The sequence below is a fragment of the Hevea brasiliensis genome, chromosome 4 (assembly GCF_030052815.1).
Source record: "Hevea brasiliensis isolate MT/VB/25A 57/8 chromosome 4, ASM3005281v1, whole genome shotgun sequence".
Lineage (NCBI taxonomy): Eukaryota > Viridiplantae > Streptophyta > Magnoliopsida > Malpighiales > Euphorbiaceae > Hevea > Hevea brasiliensis.
Genome location: NC_079496.1, coordinates 10,309,845 through 10,329,244, shown reverse-complemented (window position 1 = coordinate 10,329,244; position 19,400 = coordinate 10,309,845). Strand labels below are relative to the sequence as shown.

At 32.3% G+C, this 19,400-nt stretch overlaps 3 protein-coding genes across 9 annotated transcripts; all 3 read left to right on the top strand.

The window, feature by feature from the left end:
* Nucleotides 1-2,605: 2,605 nt before the first annotated feature.
* Nucleotides 2,606-5,626, top strand: LOC110639879 (E3 ubiquitin-protein ligase At4g11680). Of its 7 annotated transcripts, none has more exons than XM_058145291.1 (5): nucleotides 2,606-2,784; nucleotides 3,186-3,310; nucleotides 3,638-4,079; nucleotides 4,579-4,969; nucleotides 5,113-5,626. In XM_058145291.1, exons 2-5 carry the CDS (start codon nucleotides 3,235-3,237, stop codon nucleotides 5,257-5,259), a joined length of 1,056 nt encoding a protein of 351 aa, XP_058001274.1. In that variant the 5' UTR covers nucleotides 2,606-2,784; nucleotides 3,186-3,234; the 3' UTR covers nucleotides 5,260-5,626. The 7 variants fall into 7 exon arrangements, with proteins under 7 accessions (XP_058001274.1, XP_058001273.1, XP_058001272.1 ...); XM_058145290.1 differs by having other exon boundaries at nucleotides 2,606-2,998; XM_058145289.1 differs by having other exon boundaries at nucleotides 2,606-3,310.
* A 642-nt stretch (nucleotides 5,627-6,268) lies between these two features.
* LOC110639874 (farnesyl pyrophosphate synthase) lies at nucleotides 6,269-10,343 on the top strand. The gene is made up of 12 exons (XM_021790981.2): nucleotides 6,269-6,450; nucleotides 7,555-7,579; nucleotides 7,706-7,821; nucleotides 7,931-8,017; nucleotides 8,150-8,266; nucleotides 8,367-8,455; nucleotides 8,545-8,596; nucleotides 9,030-9,125; nucleotides 9,353-9,397; nucleotides 9,498-9,587; nucleotides 9,679-9,750; nucleotides 9,907-10,343. The coding sequence occupies exons 1-12, from the start codon at nucleotides 6,340-6,342 to the stop codon at nucleotides 10,057-10,059; spliced, it is 1,053 nt and encodes a 350-aa protein (XP_021646673.2). The 5' UTR covers nucleotides 6,269-6,339; the 3' UTR covers nucleotides 10,060-10,343.
* A 223-nt stretch (nucleotides 10,344-10,566) lies between these two features.
* LOC110639873 (heat stress transcription factor A-5-like) lies at nucleotides 10,567-13,451 on the top strand. Its single transcript, XM_021790980.2, has 2 exons — nucleotides 10,567-11,148; nucleotides 12,034-13,451. The coding sequence occupies exons 1-2, from the start codon at nucleotides 10,891-10,893 to the stop codon at nucleotides 13,267-13,269; spliced, it is 1,494 nt and encodes a 497-aa protein (XP_021646672.2). The 5' UTR covers nucleotides 10,567-10,890; the 3' UTR covers nucleotides 13,270-13,451.
* The last annotated feature ends 5,949 nt before the right edge of the window (nucleotides 13,452-19,400 follow it).

Genomic DNA, 19,400 nt, shown 5'->3' with positions numbered 1-19,400 from the left:
ATTATTTTATGTCTCCTCACTTATATCGAAGTGTAGTTCTAGGCATTCTAATGTCCGCATAACACCTCTTTAACGAAGAGAACGCACTACCGAACATAGGGGTGTTACAGTAAACGTCACATGGCAACACAAAAAAAAAATTGTTCATATGTTAATCCCATAGAAAAATCTTTTTGTTTTATATATAACAATTAAATAAAAATGAAATTTGTGATAATAATGACAATAATAAAAATACTTAAAAAGAAAATAAATTAAGATCTAAATATTTAGCATAAAAGACCATAACTAATATAACTATAAAATATAATAATTTATATATGGTAAGTATTATGTGGTAACACCAAGAAAAAACATGTACACATGACAACACCATAGAAAATCTATCTGCTCTACAGATATAGATAGATAGATTTTATTTTTTTTAATTGCTTTTGGATATATAATTTTTTTATAATAAATAAAATGTCCAAAAATTTAAGAAATATTGAAAAGGAAATTTATAAAAATTTAACAATTAAATAAACATTAACTAAATAAACATAAATTTTATATACACCGGCATATATTTATAACCTTATGTGGCAATCTCTTCATAAAATGTGTTATGTGGCATCACTGTAGAATGATATGCCCACTTTGTATATAAAATATATTTAATAAATTTTAATTTACTTTAATACTATTTTATTTGAATATTTATTTAACAGATATATTTTCAATTATATATTAATTGAATGCTATATATAATGAATTATGAAAAAAAAAATAATATTTTATTTTTTATATATTAATTGAATATTATTAATTTATGATTTTCATTTATTTTGATATAATAATAATAATAATTATTATTATTATTATTATTATTTATTTCTCTGGTACTATCTGATGAGATTATAAAATTATGACAAATGTTAGTTTATTTAAAAAATATAATTAATTTGATTTCATTAAATTTTCTTATTTTTTATTAATTAGTTATTTAATCACTTTAGATTATTATTAAGTTATTAATTCTTAATTATGTATATGCAAATTACAAATTATTAAATAATTAACTATTTAATGCTATAATAAGTAATCATTATTACTAGGTAAGTTACAATATATGAAATAAATAATATTTATTTCATATATGTATATCTAAACATAATTTTAATTTCTTTTTTTTTTCATATCTTTATACTTTTTAGATTATTAATTTTATTTATTACTAAATAAAAATAAAATTTGAATAAATTTTATTTCTTTACTATATTAAGAGAATATAAAAAATTGTAATACTTTAAAATGATGAAAATAATCATATGATTTACTCAAATTTTAAATTATTTTATATCTTTAATCGATATTTATTATTTTACTATCTTTTTTACTATTGTTGTTATGAATTCTTAATTATAAAATTTGAGATGTAAAAAGTTTATTCTACATAAAAAATAATAAAAATAAAACATAAAGTAATTAATAATTAGCATAAAATATTATTTTATTTTCATATATTAAAATTAAGAAATATACAATTAAAATTATTTATATATTAAAATTATTATTAATCACCTACAAAAAGCAATTTCCTGGTTTTCTCAATATAGGAAAGAATTATTAGTGTTTAAATTATAGCTCAAAGAAATTAAAACACAAGGGGTATTGAATATTCATAAGGAATGTTGAAATTAGTATTCAACCCTTTTTTTTATTCATGGGAATTAACATCTAGTCCAGCCGACCTTTGAACATAACAAGACGTTTACAACTTGGCACCAATCTAGAAGAAATTAGACAAAATCAAACAGAATATTGGCAATTAGTAGTGGATTATTTTGATTTATTTGCAATATAAGCTAATAAAATTCTATTAATTAATTTGATGTTGACAAGCTAAAGCCATAATAGAAATGAAAATTCATAATGGCAATCCTCATCTAATCTTTTGTCTTGCTTATTTAAAAATCTAGAAGTTCATTACGAAATATATTTAAGATAAGTAATTAATACGTCAAACCATCAACTTAATTGAACTATCGTGTTAAGCAAATTATAAAATATCGAGCTTAAAGATTATGGATAATCATCAACTTAAGTTTCAAATTATTCATTTTATTGAGATTGGATTTGCTTCTATCAAAATTAAATCATTTTAATTATTAAGTTATTGTAAAAATATAATAAAGTTTTATTAAAAATGTGAAATAATTTATTTGCATTATATTTTGAATGGAATAATCATTGATCATACTGTTATTACGATTAATCAAATGGGTTACATTATTTGGAAATTGACTTGGATCATTTGCATGAGCACCATATAAAGGCCAAATTTTAGAGGGTCCTACTATGCATGTTACCCCACACGAGGGGGAAGATGTGTCCGCAGTGGGCCATATGCTCCGTTATTAACCTGGTAAGAGGAAGAGACGTTGCTTTGTTGGATTAGGTGGCCAACCTCCCACCATGGAATCAAAATCCCACAATCACTGTACCCGCCAGAATTCAAATCTCTTTTATATTTCATGATAATAATTGCAAAATAAAAAATATCAAACCAGAGATTAAATATCAATTACTGGTAATCTCTCTCTCTTTGCCTCTTATCCAATTAAGGGGATTAAGGGCCAAGGTGACGTTAACGTAACTTTAAAATTTAAAAAAAAAAAAAGCCTTTCTTTTTTGCTCATTTTGTGTGTCAGAGAGAAAGAAAGATTTGTAGTTGAAGCAGCAGTTGCTGGTTGCTCTCTCTATCTCAGCTTTGCTTACTTAAGAAACAAATACCAGAGGGAGGTTAGGCCAACAGTCAGCTAGCTTCTCTCTGAACTTGCTTATTCCCTTGGAATCAAAGCAAAGCTCTTTTGGCTTTTGCAGTTGATTCTTGGTCACCATCTGAAACCCAATCTTCACCTGCCTGTCTTATTCTCCCAACCCCCTTCCCCCTTCTCCAATCTGCTTATCTTTCTTTATTCTATAATCTTTCTACTTACGCCTGGTGCTTATTCAGGTTCTTGCTTAAATACCCACTTGAGATTTTCATGTTTTGTGTGTGCTTTGGGGATCTGTGTTTCCAATTCTTTCTTACGTCAAAGCTTTTGAGGATAAAGTTCTTTTTTGTTGTTCTCAGGCCTATTTGCATATACCGTTTTCGGTTTTTAAACTCTATGAGTTCTTGATTTTTTGGGTTTTTGCAGCTGGTGCAGATTCTGTGGTGTTCTTCAATTGAAGGCCCACCTATGATTTATGCTTGAAGGTTCAGATTTTCATTGGAGAGAATTTTGGTATTTCAAGTATTTGGTCCCACCACTCAACCCTGCTGGTATTTGCATTTTTGCCTCACTGAATTCTCATGATCATCTAAAGCTTTCAATTATAATCTATTGCCAATCCGTTCTTGTGATTCCCAATACAATATCTGTGATTTGCCAACTAGTCACATAGAATTCATGCTGGTATATATTCCGTTTCCGGTTAATTCTTCATGCTATAGCTTGATAACTAAATCTTGTACTTCTTCATCAAACCAGTTTTCTTTCCATATTTGAGCAGTTTAACGCTCAAATCCTAAAGTTCATACCTTAATATTCCCAAATGAATACCCGGTATTTCTCTCCACCAGACTCGTTGTGTAATTCGGGTAGCACAGTTTCATTTTCAGCAAATTCTGCAGTAGGAGAGGATCGTGGGCCTGTGATCACCAGAAACAGGTCTTCTCGTGCTCCCCCTTCTACTTTCTTGATAAGAATGGCAATGAGGATATCAAGAGCAAGGTGGTTCACCTTCTTGAGAAGAGTATTCCACTACCAGAATGGTTCAAGATCCAATCTTGGGTCTAATCCTTTCAATTCTAGCACTTGGATGATGCTGGAGTTTATAGCTTTGATTGTTCAAATAAGTACGACTACATTTACTTTGGCTATCTCCAAGAGGGAGAAACCTGTTTGGCCTATGAGAATATGGATTGTTGGTTATGATATTGGCTGTCTCCTTAGCTTGCTGCTACTCTATGGGCGCTATCGCCAAGTTACTCAAGGAGATGGTTTTGGCCTTTCTGATTTGGAGCAGCAGAGGGGCATTGAGGACTCCAGGTATTATACGCTTCCAACTCCCTCTATGTTATTTTGTTAGAAAGTTAATTGTCTTGTAGGGGCTAAATCTATATGTAATAACTTGAGGCTTCTAGCATAATAACAAATTATAATGTAAATAATATATGTTTTAATATCGTGGGCTTCAAGGGTGAAAAGTTTGTCACAGAATTAAAAATAAGAAATGGATTCATGTTCTTGCTAGAATTTGGCAAATACCTGGGGGGTCAATGAACAATAAAATTCTCAGATAAACTAAATATCATATAACTTAACCATGAAAAATTGAAAAGAAGTGAAACTATCGTGTATCGCTGGATAATCATAGAGCTTAATACTATTAAATCATGACTAGAATTCAAGGCATAAGTATTGGGGACAAAGTAGAACTTCTTAATTTTGTGTTCAACATGTTAAAATTCATGATGATTTTTCATTCAACTGAGGGAATGATAAAGAACTTTTGAGCTTATATGTGTGTCCACTGACTTGTATATAGTTTATTCAGGTGTTCACATCTGATGAACAAATGTCGGACTTCACTGGAGCTATTTTTTGCAATATGGTTTGTCATGGGTAATGTTTGGGTCTTCGATTCTCGCTTTGGATCTTTCCACCGAGCTCCAAAACTCCATGTTCTCTGCATCTCTCTGCTCGCTTGGAATGCTCTGAGCTACTCATTTCCTTTCCTACTTTTTCTGCTGCTATGTTGTTGCGTGCCACTCATCAGTAGTGTCCTTGGTTACAACATGCATATGGGGTCTGCTGAAAGAGGGGCATCTGATGATCAAATCTCTAGCCTACCAAGCTGGAAATATAAAGCAGTCGACACCAGTTTGGAGGTTGGCAATGGTGTTGATTGCAATTCAACCCTTGCAAGTGAAGATCCGGTAAGTACTAGTTTGTCGAATAGAAGGAACAAATAAGGTTGCTTATTAGTATACAATTAAGCAGTACCTAGTTTACGTTTCTGTCATAATCACTCCAGCGAGTTTTTTTTCCCCCCTTTAATATGATTGAAATGGCATGACAGGAATGCTGTATTTGCTTAGCCAACTACAAAGACAAGGAAGAAGTTAGGCAGTTGCCATGTTCGCATATGTTTCACCTCAAGTGTGTAGATCATTGGCTCCGAATTATATCTTGTTGCCCACTTTGCAAACAAGAACTGGAGAGATAGACAGCAAGATAATAATGGAAAGCTGAAGTTTTTATCAAGCTTTTTTTCCCCTGTTTTCTGCTTTCTTTGCTATGTGTGATTCTTGTGTATCTACATGATTCTCTCTTCCTCTCTTTTTGAGTATTGTATTTACATGGTTACTTGAGCGAGTGATTTGCTTGTACAGTGGAGCTCACCAGTAACCACAAAACCATATATGTGATGAGTATTTATGCGAGGAAAATGATGCTGGAGTGCTTGCTTCCTAAGGGTAGCAGCCAGACCATTAGTCCTCAAGAATACCCCAAAACTTGCATATGATTTTTTTTTACATTGTAATACATATTTTCAATACACATGAACAACAAATTTAAATATATTTCATAAATATTTATCAGTGTATATATATACAGTGTATCTTGCTGCTACAAATTCTGTTGGTTTCCTAGATTTTGGTCAATCTGGATGGTTGGATTTTCTATGATTATTATAAATATTTAATTAATTTTTTTAATGTGCGCAAATATATACTATTAAGGTTTATTTAACATAATTTTAATAACAAATTTTATAAAAAATTATGGTTAAATAAGTATAAATTACATTATCTCTGTTTATTTTTATTTGTTAGATTTAAATTTTTTTTTTAAATTATATGTTTTATTTAAAAAGAGTTTTTTTTTTTAATTTTACTCTATTTATATTAATTATAATAATATTTATATAATTTTTAAATAAAATAAAAAGTAATTTAATTAATTATTAATATATTTTTATAAAAATAAAATTATTTAATAGTTTTAACCACCACGCAAAATTTGAATGCGACAGTAGACGGAGATAATATTTTATAAAACTCATTTCAAGTCTTCAAAATGGTCAAAATTAGTGAGCGCAATAACGCTCTTGAAAAATAGATGCATATAAAATTTAACCATCAGATGAAAATTAATCAGCAGATCAATGGCTGATAATAGTTCCTTACAGTAGACCCATGCGCACAGAATCATTTATGGTTTAAAATATTGGATGTTAGCCGGTAACATTTTCTCAGAAGTTCCTCAGTTTCACACAAAATCCAAAGAAGAACACGGAACTATAATGAGCGATCCAAAATCCAAGTTCTTGGAAGTGTATTCACTCCTCAAATCTCAGCTGCTAAATGATCCTGCTTTTGAATTCACTGATGTCTCTCGCCAATGGATCGATCGTGTAATTCTATCTCTTCTCACTGTTGTTTCATTTACTTTTTTTTTTTTTATTGAATGCTGAACAAGTGGTTTTGGATTCCTTCAACTTTCTCTTGTTTCTACTCTAAGTCTTCTGTTGCTGATACTATGATAAGAATATTGGATTATATGTGCGATTTGACGCCTTGACTGTATTCTTGGAAATGGTGGACCTCAAGATTCACTTGTAGAAAAGGATGATGCTTCTCTGCCAAATTTGATTCTGAAAGTTTAATGACAAATGTTAAATTGGTACTCTTTTGGGTTTTTATGACAGTTTGACTTGAAATGGACTTTAGGGTGGTTGGTTGAATCCTGCGATGGTTTGGTAAATGAAGAAAAGAATTATAATTTTAATATTCTAGAATATGGGATACAGGTTTGGGGCTGCTTGAATTTAGAAGGTTTTTTTTTTTTTCCTGTGTTATTTGATAGTGAAATTAGAGAGATTGAAAATTTGAAATCATAATAAATAAATTATAAACTATGAAAGGTTAATATAAAATTTGAGGAAACTAATTAAGAAAAAAAAAATCAAAATTTGCTATATCTATTTAAAATTTTTTACAAGTATTTGGGGATACAAGACTTCTCATTGCCTCTCCTCTCTCTACTCATGTACACATATTTAAGATTTTTTATAAGTTTTTGGGGTGGCCAAGGCGCCCCTCGTTCCCCCTCCCTCCGCGGCTCTGCCCATGTTAGAACTATTACCTTTTACACTATGATGTAGACACTCAACTCAACTACTATGTTACTAGCTCAATGGTCGAGTGCTTAATTAGCCTTTAATATCTTGTTATTATCAATATTCAATGATTGCATCCATCATATGGTTTTGAATTGCTCATGTGGCCTAAAGAACTGGGCTGATAAATGTTGATCTTCCTTGCCTTATTTTTTGCCATGCTGAATTTAATTTTACTGGGGTTAGGCTGTCTGTACCTGCAGATGCACTTTAGTTTATATGATTTTGTGTCCCTCCATGTTTTGGTAATCCTATTAGTTTCTATTGCTTTGTACAAAGCATGTTGCTTTATAATATACTAGTGGGTCCTAATTATTTGACTCTGGCCATTTGATGCAGATGTTGGACTATAATGTACCTAGAGGTGGGAATTTGAATGTTGCATCCTCGAGCTTCTATTGCATCAATCATAAGCTAAATTTATAAACTCAAGTGGATATTCAATCTTCTTAATCTTAATTTAACAACTTTGTGATGGTATTATTGGCAGGAAAGCTGTACCGAGGACTGGCTGTCATTGATTGCTACATGTCACTCAAGGAAGGAAAAGAATTGACTGAAGAGGAAATTCTTCTTGCTAGCGTGCTTGGTTGGTGTGTTGAATGGGTATGATTGTGTATGAGACATAAGTTTGGTTGAGCCAGGTTTACCACTAGGCATAATTATAAATTTGTTATGTGCTAATTATAACTCATTTGGATGCTGAATATTCCAGCTTCAAGCATGTGCAGTGGTTCTTGATGACATCATGGATAACTCTCATACACGCCGTGGTCGACCCTGCTGGTTCAGACTACCAAAGGTTTGAATAATTTCATTTCTCTCAATCATTCAAAAAATTGAAAATTGATTATTTTTCTCTATTTGGTGTTTTGTGGATTAGCAGTGCACTGCAGCGGAATTCTCTATCTGTCATCTTTTCTTTTGATTATAGGTTGGTTTTATAGCTATAAATGATGGAATACTTCTCCTCAGTCAAGTCCACCGAATTCTGAAGATGTATTTCAGAGAGAAGCCTTATTATGTGCATCTGCTGGATTTATTTAATGAGGTAGTATAATCTTTGTGGAACCGGTAGGGCAGGAACATTTCTCCCCCTTTTGATCATTCAAATCTAGGATCAATATTTTATTGTGTTCATGTTCATACAGGTGGAATTCCAGTCAATCTCTGGAGAAATGATGGATTTAATTTCCACACATGAAGGAGCAAAAGATCTATCAAACTACTCATTGTCACTGTAAGTGAAAACATATAATGATTATGTTTTTCTAAATTATTAAATGGTTATTAAACAGGTTTTCTTTTTTGGTTTTACGTTTCATACAGTTATCACCGCATTGTTGAGTACAAAAGTGCTTATTATTCAATTTATCTTCCAGTGAGTGGCAACTTCCTTGCATATGCATTCATACCTATTTTTTTCAGGTTAATTATACTTATTGTTGCATTACTCTCAATGAAAGATATTTTCAAAGTAATGCTAAATTAAAAATTGGTGCCAAGTAAGCTAGCTAATGTCCGCGTATGTAAAACTGCTTTTTATGGAACTTCAGTTATTGCAGATGTGTTTTGTGTGTGTGCGTTGGGGGATGGGGGGGGGGGGGGGGGGGGGGGGGGGTTTGTGGTGGTGAGAGGGTCGCATGCTGTCAATGAATCTTCCTTTCACCCCTCTGAAGTCTCTATGTGAAGCAATTGAATACCAGCGTCTCACTCATCTACAATGTTTAAGTTTTCATGAGTGCTTGCTTTTAGGATTCACAGCCGATTTCAGCATTGACTTTTCATTTTTTGTTCACTGTACGTGTGCCCAGGTTGCATGTGCATTGCTTATGGCAGGTGAGAATCTTGAGAACCATGTTGAGGTGAAGAAGATCCTTGTTGAAATTACAATCTATTTTCAAGTACAGGTTATTCACTGTGCAAAGATTTTTCTTTTTTGTCTTCATTTAATTTGCAGAAAAACTGCATCTGTGATATCTAAGCGTATACCTTTATTTTCTTAATAAATTTGACAATTTATTAAGAAAATATAGATATATGCTTTGGAACAGATTTTAAAGATTACAAGTGCACTTGAAGGCTTAGTTGTTGTTGTTATATATCAGAGATAAGTATGTGCCTATTTATGTTGTAGGATGATTATCAAGATTGCTTTGGAGATCCCAAAGTGACTGGTAAGGTAAGTTGATAGGACTTCTTGTCTGTACATTTTCCTTGCTTTATATCTATTACTTATCCCTTGTTAGACAATTTGAGATTTGTGGTCTTCGGTATTGTAGGTTGGAACAGATATTGAAGATTGCAAGTGCACTTGGTTTGTTGTGAAAGCACTGGAACTTGCTAATGACGAACAAAAAAAATTGTTACATGTAAGCATGATACTTCATTGTTGCACACTTGCACTATAATCTGCTATAACAGGCGTTGAACTGGTTATCCAAAAATCATTTCTATTTCCAGGAAAATTACGGGAGAGCAGATCCAGCCAGTGTTGCAAAAGTGAAAGATCTCTATCAAGTTCTTGATCTTCAGGTTTGTTGTTCAGTTTATGCATCAGATTCATGAGAAGGGGAACTTATTATGGCTTATACTACAATGTGGTAATCATTCCCAGTCGGCACCCAATGAGCCGCAAAAGAAAAAGTTATGATCATTGATTCAATAGGATAACTGGATGTGTGTATGCAGGGTATATATGCGGAGTATGAGAGGGAGACTCATGAGAAGATATCAGAGGCCATTAAAACTCATCCAAATAAAACATTGCAGGCTTTATGGGGAAGATTCACAGGAACCAGATGGACAGTTGATAGAGCAGGGAATGCGGCCGGGAACAAATGAGAATCAGAGATATATTTCTTTGCACCTATTACCAGCATTTGCTTAGTTCTTGGTCTTTCAGAATGACACTGATTAAGCTACTGTTTTTACTCTAAAATGAGCTGAGGATTAACATCTTCCATGGCTACATGAAATGCCTGAAAATTTTGTTGAATTGATGTCTAGAAAATTGTCAACCTTTCTTTTTCAATCTCAAACAAAATAAATTAGCATGAGAGCTCCTGATATGCAGCAAATGTCTCCTTCTAACTTATATTTCAATATAATGGAATTATTTTATTCTCTCTCCATTTCATAAAAATAGACTTATTTTCCCTTTTCATTAGGTATAAAATTATTATTTTAATTATATTAATTATATTTTCTTTAATATATATGAAAAAATAATAGACCTATTTTTATGAGATGGGGGAGTATTTAATTTTATAACAATTTGAGATATGCAATTGCAATTGAATTTCTATTTTTGATAATAAACAAAGGGAGTACAGCTAAACTGATTTTATCAAGTAAAGAAAATAAATAAATAAAAAACTTATAGAATTAATTCAACAATTTCATGAAATAAAATAATAATAATAAAACCCAGAAAAGAAGAATTTTATTTGTGAAAAATGACGTGGCATTAGGACCTAAACAACCGTACGGATGTAGCTGAAATGTCCAAAATTTCCTTCATCTATGGATTGGTCTCCATCATTTCCCAAATTTCCCTCCATAACTGCAGTAGACTAGGGTTTGGTTTGTCTCAATTGGATTCGCATACCTACTATTAAATTAATCCTTTGATTCCACTCTCAAAATTCTCGATCCCAAGTCAGACAGAGTCTAATGGAAGTGGTCCCAGCCTCAACCTCTTCTGCTGCCGCGGGAGGTGGAGGTGGAGGTGGAGGCGGCGGAGGGCCAGCGCCTTTCTTGTTAAAGACTTACGACATGGTGGATGATTCGTCTACGGATGAGATCGTGTCGTGGAGCTCCAACAAGAACAGCTTCGTGGTTTGGAATCCTCCAGAATTCGCGCGACTCCTCCTTCCTACTTACTTCAAGCATAACAATTTCTCCAGCTTCATCAGGCAATTAAACACCTATGTGAGTTCGCCCTTTTTTTTTCTCTTTTCTTTTTTCAATAGGATTGTTATTGTTATTTTGCGGTTAGTGCTTAGTGGGACTGTTTTAAGTTTGGACCTTGTTTTCAAGATATTTGTTTCTTTACTGATGGAAATGAGACATTTCAATGAATAATTGTGATTTTGTAGTGTTCTCTAATTCGAGAATATTGTGAATTTAAATGGTAATCCTCAATGTTTAATGGCCATATCCTTAAAACTTGAATTTAGTCTAGGAGAATTAAGAAATGAAAGAATTTTGTATGCTTGGAAAGCTTGTATCTCAGTTGCAAGATAAAGATGAATTACAAGTAATTAGCATTAGAACAATAATTAGATGGATATAATTGTCATTTTATGTATAACGCATATCATGCAAATACAAGAGCCTTTACATTCAGAGATAAATTGCTGCTATCATCTTTCTCTCAAGTTTAGTTGGATCCATGCTTGGTGAATAACTCATTTAGTTTTGACAGTCTTTCTCTTTTGCCTGGGATTTTTTAGAATGAAATTAAATTTATTATCTTGTGACTCGTTGTTCTTATGAATTAAGTAATTTAACCTTGCATTTTTTTTTTCGTTGTTGAGGAAAGTTTCCCATTTATCAAAGGTGGTGTTCTTTGGATGGTTAAATTTATTTCTAGACTTCTTGATATCCTGCAAGTTTCTTGCCATCCATTCTTTTTATCCTTCTCTTCCCTTCTAGTGGTGACGCTAGAGTTCATCATATGATCTTGCTTTTCTCTTTCCACGCTGTAGCCCATTCATCTCTATCCTCAAAATGGGATTGGGGGGAGGGATTTTTTATTCTGTAATCGGCTTAAATTTTATAGGTGCCTCAGCAAATGGCATAATTTGATCACAGGGATTCAGAAAGATTGATCCTGAAAGATGGGAATTTGCCAATGAAGATTTTGTGAAAGATCAAAATCATCTTCTCAAAAATATCCACAGAAGGAAACCAATTCACAGTCATAGTCACCCTCAGGGGTCTTTGGTGGATCCTGAAAGAGCAGCATTTGAGGAAGAAATAGATAGGCTTGCACGAGACAAAGCTGCACTTGAGGCAAGTGTTGTAGTGAGCAAGCAGCAGCGGTCAGCTGAAAAGCTTCAGTTGGAAGATCTAACTCAGCGGGTGGATAGTATGGAGCAGAGACAGGAAAAATTGATTACTTGCTTAGAGAAGGCAGTTCAGAAGCCTACTTTTATTGAACATCTTGGTCGAAAAATAGATTCTATGGATTTTTCTGCATATAATAAGAAAAGAAGACTGCCTCAAGTTGATCCCTTAAAGTCAATTGCAGAAAATAGTTTTGTGGACAATCACAGTTGTTCTAGACCTGAGTTCGGGAATGTTATCCATCAAGATTTCTCAAATAAGCTGAGACTGGAATTGTCAACAGCTGTTTCAGATGTTAATTTGGTCTCAAATAGCACACAGAGTTCCAATGAAGATGGGGGAAGTCCACAGAGAAAAATAGCTGAAGTAGACCCAAAAGATGCACCAACAGGAACATCATGTCTGCTATTTGCAGCTGAAACATTTGAACTTTCAGATACTGGGACATCTTATACATTTAAAGTGGATCCATCTTTCCCAAGAAAAGTGACAGTGAATGAAACCCCAGGACTGCATTTGCTGCAGCAGAATTTGACTTCTAATGAAGAAGTTGACGGCCATATTTCTTGCCATCTAAATCTAACTCTGGCATCTTCTACACTTCAAGTCAATAGGAGTCCTTATCCAGCTAGGATGCCTGAACTACATCAGGAAATTTGCAAATCTGCCAAATCAAAGTTCAATGACAATGGTAAAGAATCTGATATGATGGTTACCTCAAAGGTCAGGAATGCAGGTGATGAGGATACAATTTTATCTTCCTCAAAGGAAGCCCCAAGTAGCAATCAAGGGCCTGCAGCTGCTCCAGCTCAAGTAAATGATGTATTTTGGGAACAATTCCTAACTGAAAGACCAGGCTCTTCTGAAAATGAAGAGGCAAGTTCTAATTCTAGGTCAAATCCATATGATGAGCAGGAAGATCGAAGGTCTAGCCATGGAGTAGTGAGAAACGTTAAAAATGTGGAGCATCTGTCTCTTTGAGCACTAATTTTGTTGTAAAAGCCTGTGACAAGTTTGTAAAGTGTTCTCCCAGAACTTTCAACGATTTATATATTCACTACATTTGATAACAATGTATGTCATCACTAGATGTAACTTATGACATAACTAGATGTAACTTATCTTTTTGGTTTAAATATGATAATGTCAAAATGTTACCGTTCCTTGTGGTTGTATTGTTGTTTATATCCAATCCAAGTGCCACTGTCTACAATGATTACATTTATATTAATGCGGGTATGTTACAGATTTTCAATGATGAATGATAGGCAATGGATAGTTTCTTCTGCAGTCTTTAGTTGGATGTTAGCTACGCTTCACTTAGCCTGATATTACCCAAGGATTATCATTCTTTTTCTTGCTTGATGCATCTCTTTGTATTGTTAACCTATTGGCCGCGTGGAAGTTATCTTTATGATAAGAATGTTTTTGGATATGCATGCAGACTGATCAAGTTAAATTTGAATTATGTTCTTTACTATCACTCTGGAAATTTACATTTCAGGGGGCCATGCAGCCTTCCTGCAGTAAAGACTTTAGCTCACCCACCATTCCTTCGTAACCCACGGCAAGCTTTCCGAGAATCTAGAGACTCCTTGCACTGTAATTAGTAGTGTAATACTGTAATGTAACACACGTTCACAGGAAAGTTGATTTGTTTGCAAATTGGCTTGCCATATGTGAGGTGCCCCTTGGGTATAACTGATAACTAGTCTCCTCCTCAGTTCTGATAGTTCTACATGCCAACAATGCAATTAGGGCAGCCCTTCTCTGGATGTGTCCTTTCTAGTTGGCGTCAACTTACTACCCATAGAAGAGGTTGAAAAAACCAGTACCTTGTTGAAAGGCTTAAAGAAGTGGTGGAAAGAGTTAAGAGGAGAAATGGGAGATTTAAAATGACGAAGAAAAAAGTGGCATCAAAAGATTTATAATTTTTAAATATTAATATAAAATTAATTTCAAATAAAATTGAATAGCGAAAAAAGATTCATATAAGCGACTCTAATTTAATTTGAAATTAAAGTTTAATTATTGTTAAAAGGCTTAAGTAAATTCAAATGTTGATTTTCCTCTGATTTCTGCATAAAGTGATGCAAGTTCAAATATTAGATTGGAATTAAGAATTAATTATTATTTTGCTTTAGTATAAAGTAGAAGCACCGGCGCTTGTAGACTCTTTGGAACTTCAAATTGTGGTGTGAGGTGTGAACCTGGGTGTCACAATAGGTCAAATTTTCAACACAAAAGATAAAATGACACAAAAGTAGTTGTGGAAATGTATCATCTTAACATCTTTTGTATATGCGGCCTGAGCTGTTTTGTCAAACCTTCGGCTGGAATCCTCAATCATTTGGAATGATGATAGCCATCCTACTCTGCTTGCCCAGCCCACTGCTTGGAAATGGCCTTCTTTTTACTTTCTGTTTCTGTTGATGAAAATGGGATTTCCATTTTATGCTTTTGGTATGCTTTCTCTCTCTCAAATGCAGTCTGTGTTGCAAGGAGAAGGGCCCATTAAGTCCTTGAAAGGCATAGTTTTTAGCTAACACGGAAACTGAAGCTTTTGTCTTTTTTAATTTTTTTTTAATTATAACGTCAATTTTATATAAAAATAAATTTAATAATTATTAAATTAAATATTTACATTTAGAAACATGTGTTTATTATATATTTTTTAATTTAATAGTTATAAAACTTCAAACTTATATTAAATGAATAAAAATTTTTTTTCTTTTAAACTAAATCTCCTTAATGGGTAAATAACAATGATTCAACTCAAAGGATTGGTCAAGTTGCATAAATGCTTCCACTTCAAGTGTGTCAAAACAACCATCATAAAGTTTGATACTAGCATGCTAGTGTTTGGTGGGATTTAATTGGTTTTTTTATTTTTATATTATAAACTTGATTTGATATAAGGGTAAGTTTAGTAGTTTTTAAATTAAATATTTGTAATACCCTCACGTTAAGTAGTCCGTACATTCTACTGTTCCGGTGACTAGTGTATATCCGGATGGTTAGAATGTCTTGGATTATACTTAATTCATATAGAAGAGTCACAAATAAAATCAATAAACGTCAAATGAAGGTGGATGAAAATAAGAGAAATAAAGTATAAATCTGTTAAATAAGCCTAAGTTCCGGTAATGGGTGATCGACCCGGGAAGTGACTACGAGCTCAGTTGCTACCCTAAATTCGTGTGGGACCCCATAGCATCATTGATTAAGCGATAATTACGAAACTAATAGGAACTAGAAATCATAGAAATATAAAGGGAACAAGTATAATTAAGAGAATCAAGACTTAAGGACTCATCGGGTATTATTTAAAAGATGGATGGTAACTAATGAGGGGCATTTTGGTCAATTCACTCATAGAAGTAACTTTTGACCTAAATGCCCTTAAAATTGTGTGAGATTAAAATATTAAAAAAAGAAACTAAAAATGAATATGTGTATGGAAAAGAAAAGGAAAGGAAAGAAGGGGAAATTTTAATTTTAATTCTTTATGACATAAGCATGACATCATTGTGATATAATTAAAAATTTTAAATTTTATTTATGGAAATTTAGAGATAAATATCATATTAAGAGACAAAAAAAAAAATAAAAGAAAACAATTGTCTTCTTCCCTTATCCATGGCCAGCCACCATCCCCTCTCTCTCCTCCATTTTTCAATTTTTCCCAAGCTTTGATTTCCCACTTTCTTCCGTAAATGTTCCTTCAAAATTAGTAGAAACCTTCTAATCTAGCTTCAAAGTGAAGATTGGGAGAAAAAAAAAATTAAAAAAAAGTGAAGGAAATTAAAGATAGAAAAGCCTCACAAGAGCTAAGCACTCTTCTAAGGATGTTTTGTTATATACTCTTTGAATTGAAGTTGGAAATGAGGATTTTGTTTGAAAAATTATGAAAATGATGCATGAAATTTAGCAAGCCATGGGTATGGTAGAATTTGATGGTGTTTATTTTAAATTAAATAAAAATTAGAGCTTAAATAAAATGATATGTATGGTTAGTATGCTAAATTGCATAAAATTGCATGGTATTAGGAAGATGGAAAAATTAGGGTTTATGGAAAATTAGGGTTTTGTGGTAGGTTATCCAATTGAAGTTTGTAATGATAAATTAAGGTCATATGAGGTGCAATGGATGTGTATTGATGTTGAATTTAGGAATGGGATTGATGAATTGGTGGTATGCCATATGCTGGAATTCTGGACAGCTTGAGTTCAGTCCTTTTAGATGGTTCTAAGTTGAGTTATATAGCTCCAATTAGTGTGAGGCCAATTGAAGTTGAAATATAAGACATAAGGCTAGAATTTTTATGAAGACACCTAACCCAAAAAATAACCATAAGTTACTCTAAAATTGACTTGAATATGGAATTGGTGTTTTAGACCTGACTAGAAATGAACAAATAAACAGTACATTTTCAATTAGGCATAACTCACTTTAGACATCTCCAAATTAGGTGATTCTTAAACCAATGGAAACCTGAAACATAGTAGAACACTTCTTATGAAGATCATGAACCTAAATAATGACCCTAAGTTGATCAAATTGCTAAGCAAAGTTAGTCCATCAAATTTGCCTGATTTTGGACTAACCTAAAAATTCTAGACAAATGGCCATCCGAACAGTTTTGACCAAAATGCCATAACTTAAGCTACAAAATTGCAAATACAGTGATTCAAAAATCAAAATCTTCATAAGACCTAAAACTATAACTTTGATGTTTTGGCCAGAACCCAAATCCTAAAAAAACTTAGGGATACTGTTAGGAAAATTCAGGAACTCTAATTCTGGAATTCCTGCCTTTGGAGTGATTGGCCAATTGACACCCGGATAGTAATTAACCATAAATTTCACTAGAAAATTCCAAATGGGATAAGCCAAAATGATATGAAAACCTAAGATTTAGGGCTACAACTTTAGTTTAGAAACCTTACTCAAAATTTGAGTGTAAGGACCTCAAATGTGAATTGCAAAGACTGATCTAAACATGAAATTCTGAATGTACAGGGTTTATGAGTCTAGGTTGATTGAATTACCATAACTCACCCTATACAGCCTCAAATTTAGAAATTCTTTAACTTGTGTAACCATGAGACACAGGGGAACTACTCATATGAAGAATACCAAGCCAAATTATGACCAGAACTAGTCCAATTAGCTTGACAAAGTTGAGTTTCATAATCTGCCTTGCTCTAAAATAGTATTGGTCATTGGACCAGTACTTGGTAAATTTACCATGACTAAAGCTATAAAACTCCAAATGGAGTGATTCTAATTGAAAAATAAAAATAAGACATAGAGGAACAACTTTCATTAATATCATATCATTAAATGAGAAACAGAAGTAGGTTGAATTTGGGTTCTAAGGTCAAGGTTCAAAACTGTCCAGAACCCAGAATCAACTAAAACTTGGGAATTCATTAGAATTTTGTTTAGTTAACTATAAATGGGACTTAGAATGAGTATTAAAGTTTGATAATTGTGTGATTGCAATGGACAAAGAGATTTCCAAGGAAGGGAAGGCTTAGGACAAATAAAGAGATCCAATTAAGGTTTGTACACAACTAATACTAATTTAATATATGGTTTGCATATTCCTATTGATTAAATGGTTTTATTGTTACATGTTTTATATTCATCAAGTTATGATTTTACTCAATAACTATTTGAGTATTGTTATTGTTATAATAAAATTTATTTTGGAAATTGTGATTTAAATTGTGGTTTACATGAAAAGTATTGACTGCTAAGATTTGCATAGAAATGATTTATATTGTGATTAATTGCTCACAAAAAGGGAAACGAGTTTTATGATGTTATTTTCATATCTCACAACTAATGCTTGACATGGTTATTACCCGTCCCTCATTTGTTGAGGTGACACTGGTGTTTGCTTTGTTTTGTTTTGGATATCATGGTATACGCACATTGATATGATTTGATCTCCCTCATATAAGAAGTGAGATAATAGCTGAAGATGACCCTTTTTAAATATATATTATTTATGATGTTATGGATGGCATGTGCACAGTGATTTGATTCGATCTCTCTCTAGTAAGAGATGAGACAAAAATTGGAGATGACCCTTACAGATTAGTCTTGCATTAGACCAGTGAGAATAAGAATGGATTTTGAAGTGAGCAATTGTGCTTTAAAGAGGAAATTTTATGCATAAATGAATTAAAAGAAATTGTTTACTACAATTGATTCATATTTTTATGTTTTCTTTTTAGTGAAGTTGAATATCTATTTCCATAATTTGTTATGAATATTTCAAATGTATATTTATGATTTGATAAATTATGATTATTTGATCAAATGTCATTCAAATAAATGATTTACATTATTGAAATATTGACTTTGATTTTATGAATTATGAAGAATTTGAATATTTTCAATCTCTCGTTATGATTTGTCAAAGTATATTTTGTATTGAATTTTAAATTATTAGTTGTGCACTACTGAGTTCACCACTCAGCGATAGCTTTGTATGCTGTCGCAGGTAAAAAAAAATATAAAGCAGCTGAGTGAGATCACTTGAAGCTGTGACTTGAGGACGTGCTGGGATTATCTTTGGGTATATTGTAGGTATACCCTCATACTTAGATTTTGATGTAATCATGTAGCTATTTGTATATAAGTACATTTGAGCAGTTGTACAAAAACTTTTGTAATATTATTTTTGGAATATAATTAAATGTAGATTATTGTAATATTATTTTGAGTTTTTATTTATTTGCATATTTTTATAATATTTAAATTTCTTTCTGAATCTTGTAAATAATGAATTATTTTCTTTATGATGAGTTTTGTTGAGAATGGAATGAGATAAATTGAGTTGAGTTGACTGAGTTCAAATTGAGTATTATATATTTCTGTGTAAATTATTTTTCAATAGGTTTGAAGAACTATTTTTACCTAGTTTTAGCTATAACCATGCGGATTTTTTACAAAATTTTAAAAATGCCTAATTATTCATGAATAAGATTTATGACATATAATTGAATTAAAAACACTTAGTTTAAATTTTTATCACCACGCCAGACTTAAAAATGAAATTATTTTGTCAAAATCTCTTGTAGTATATTTAATAGAT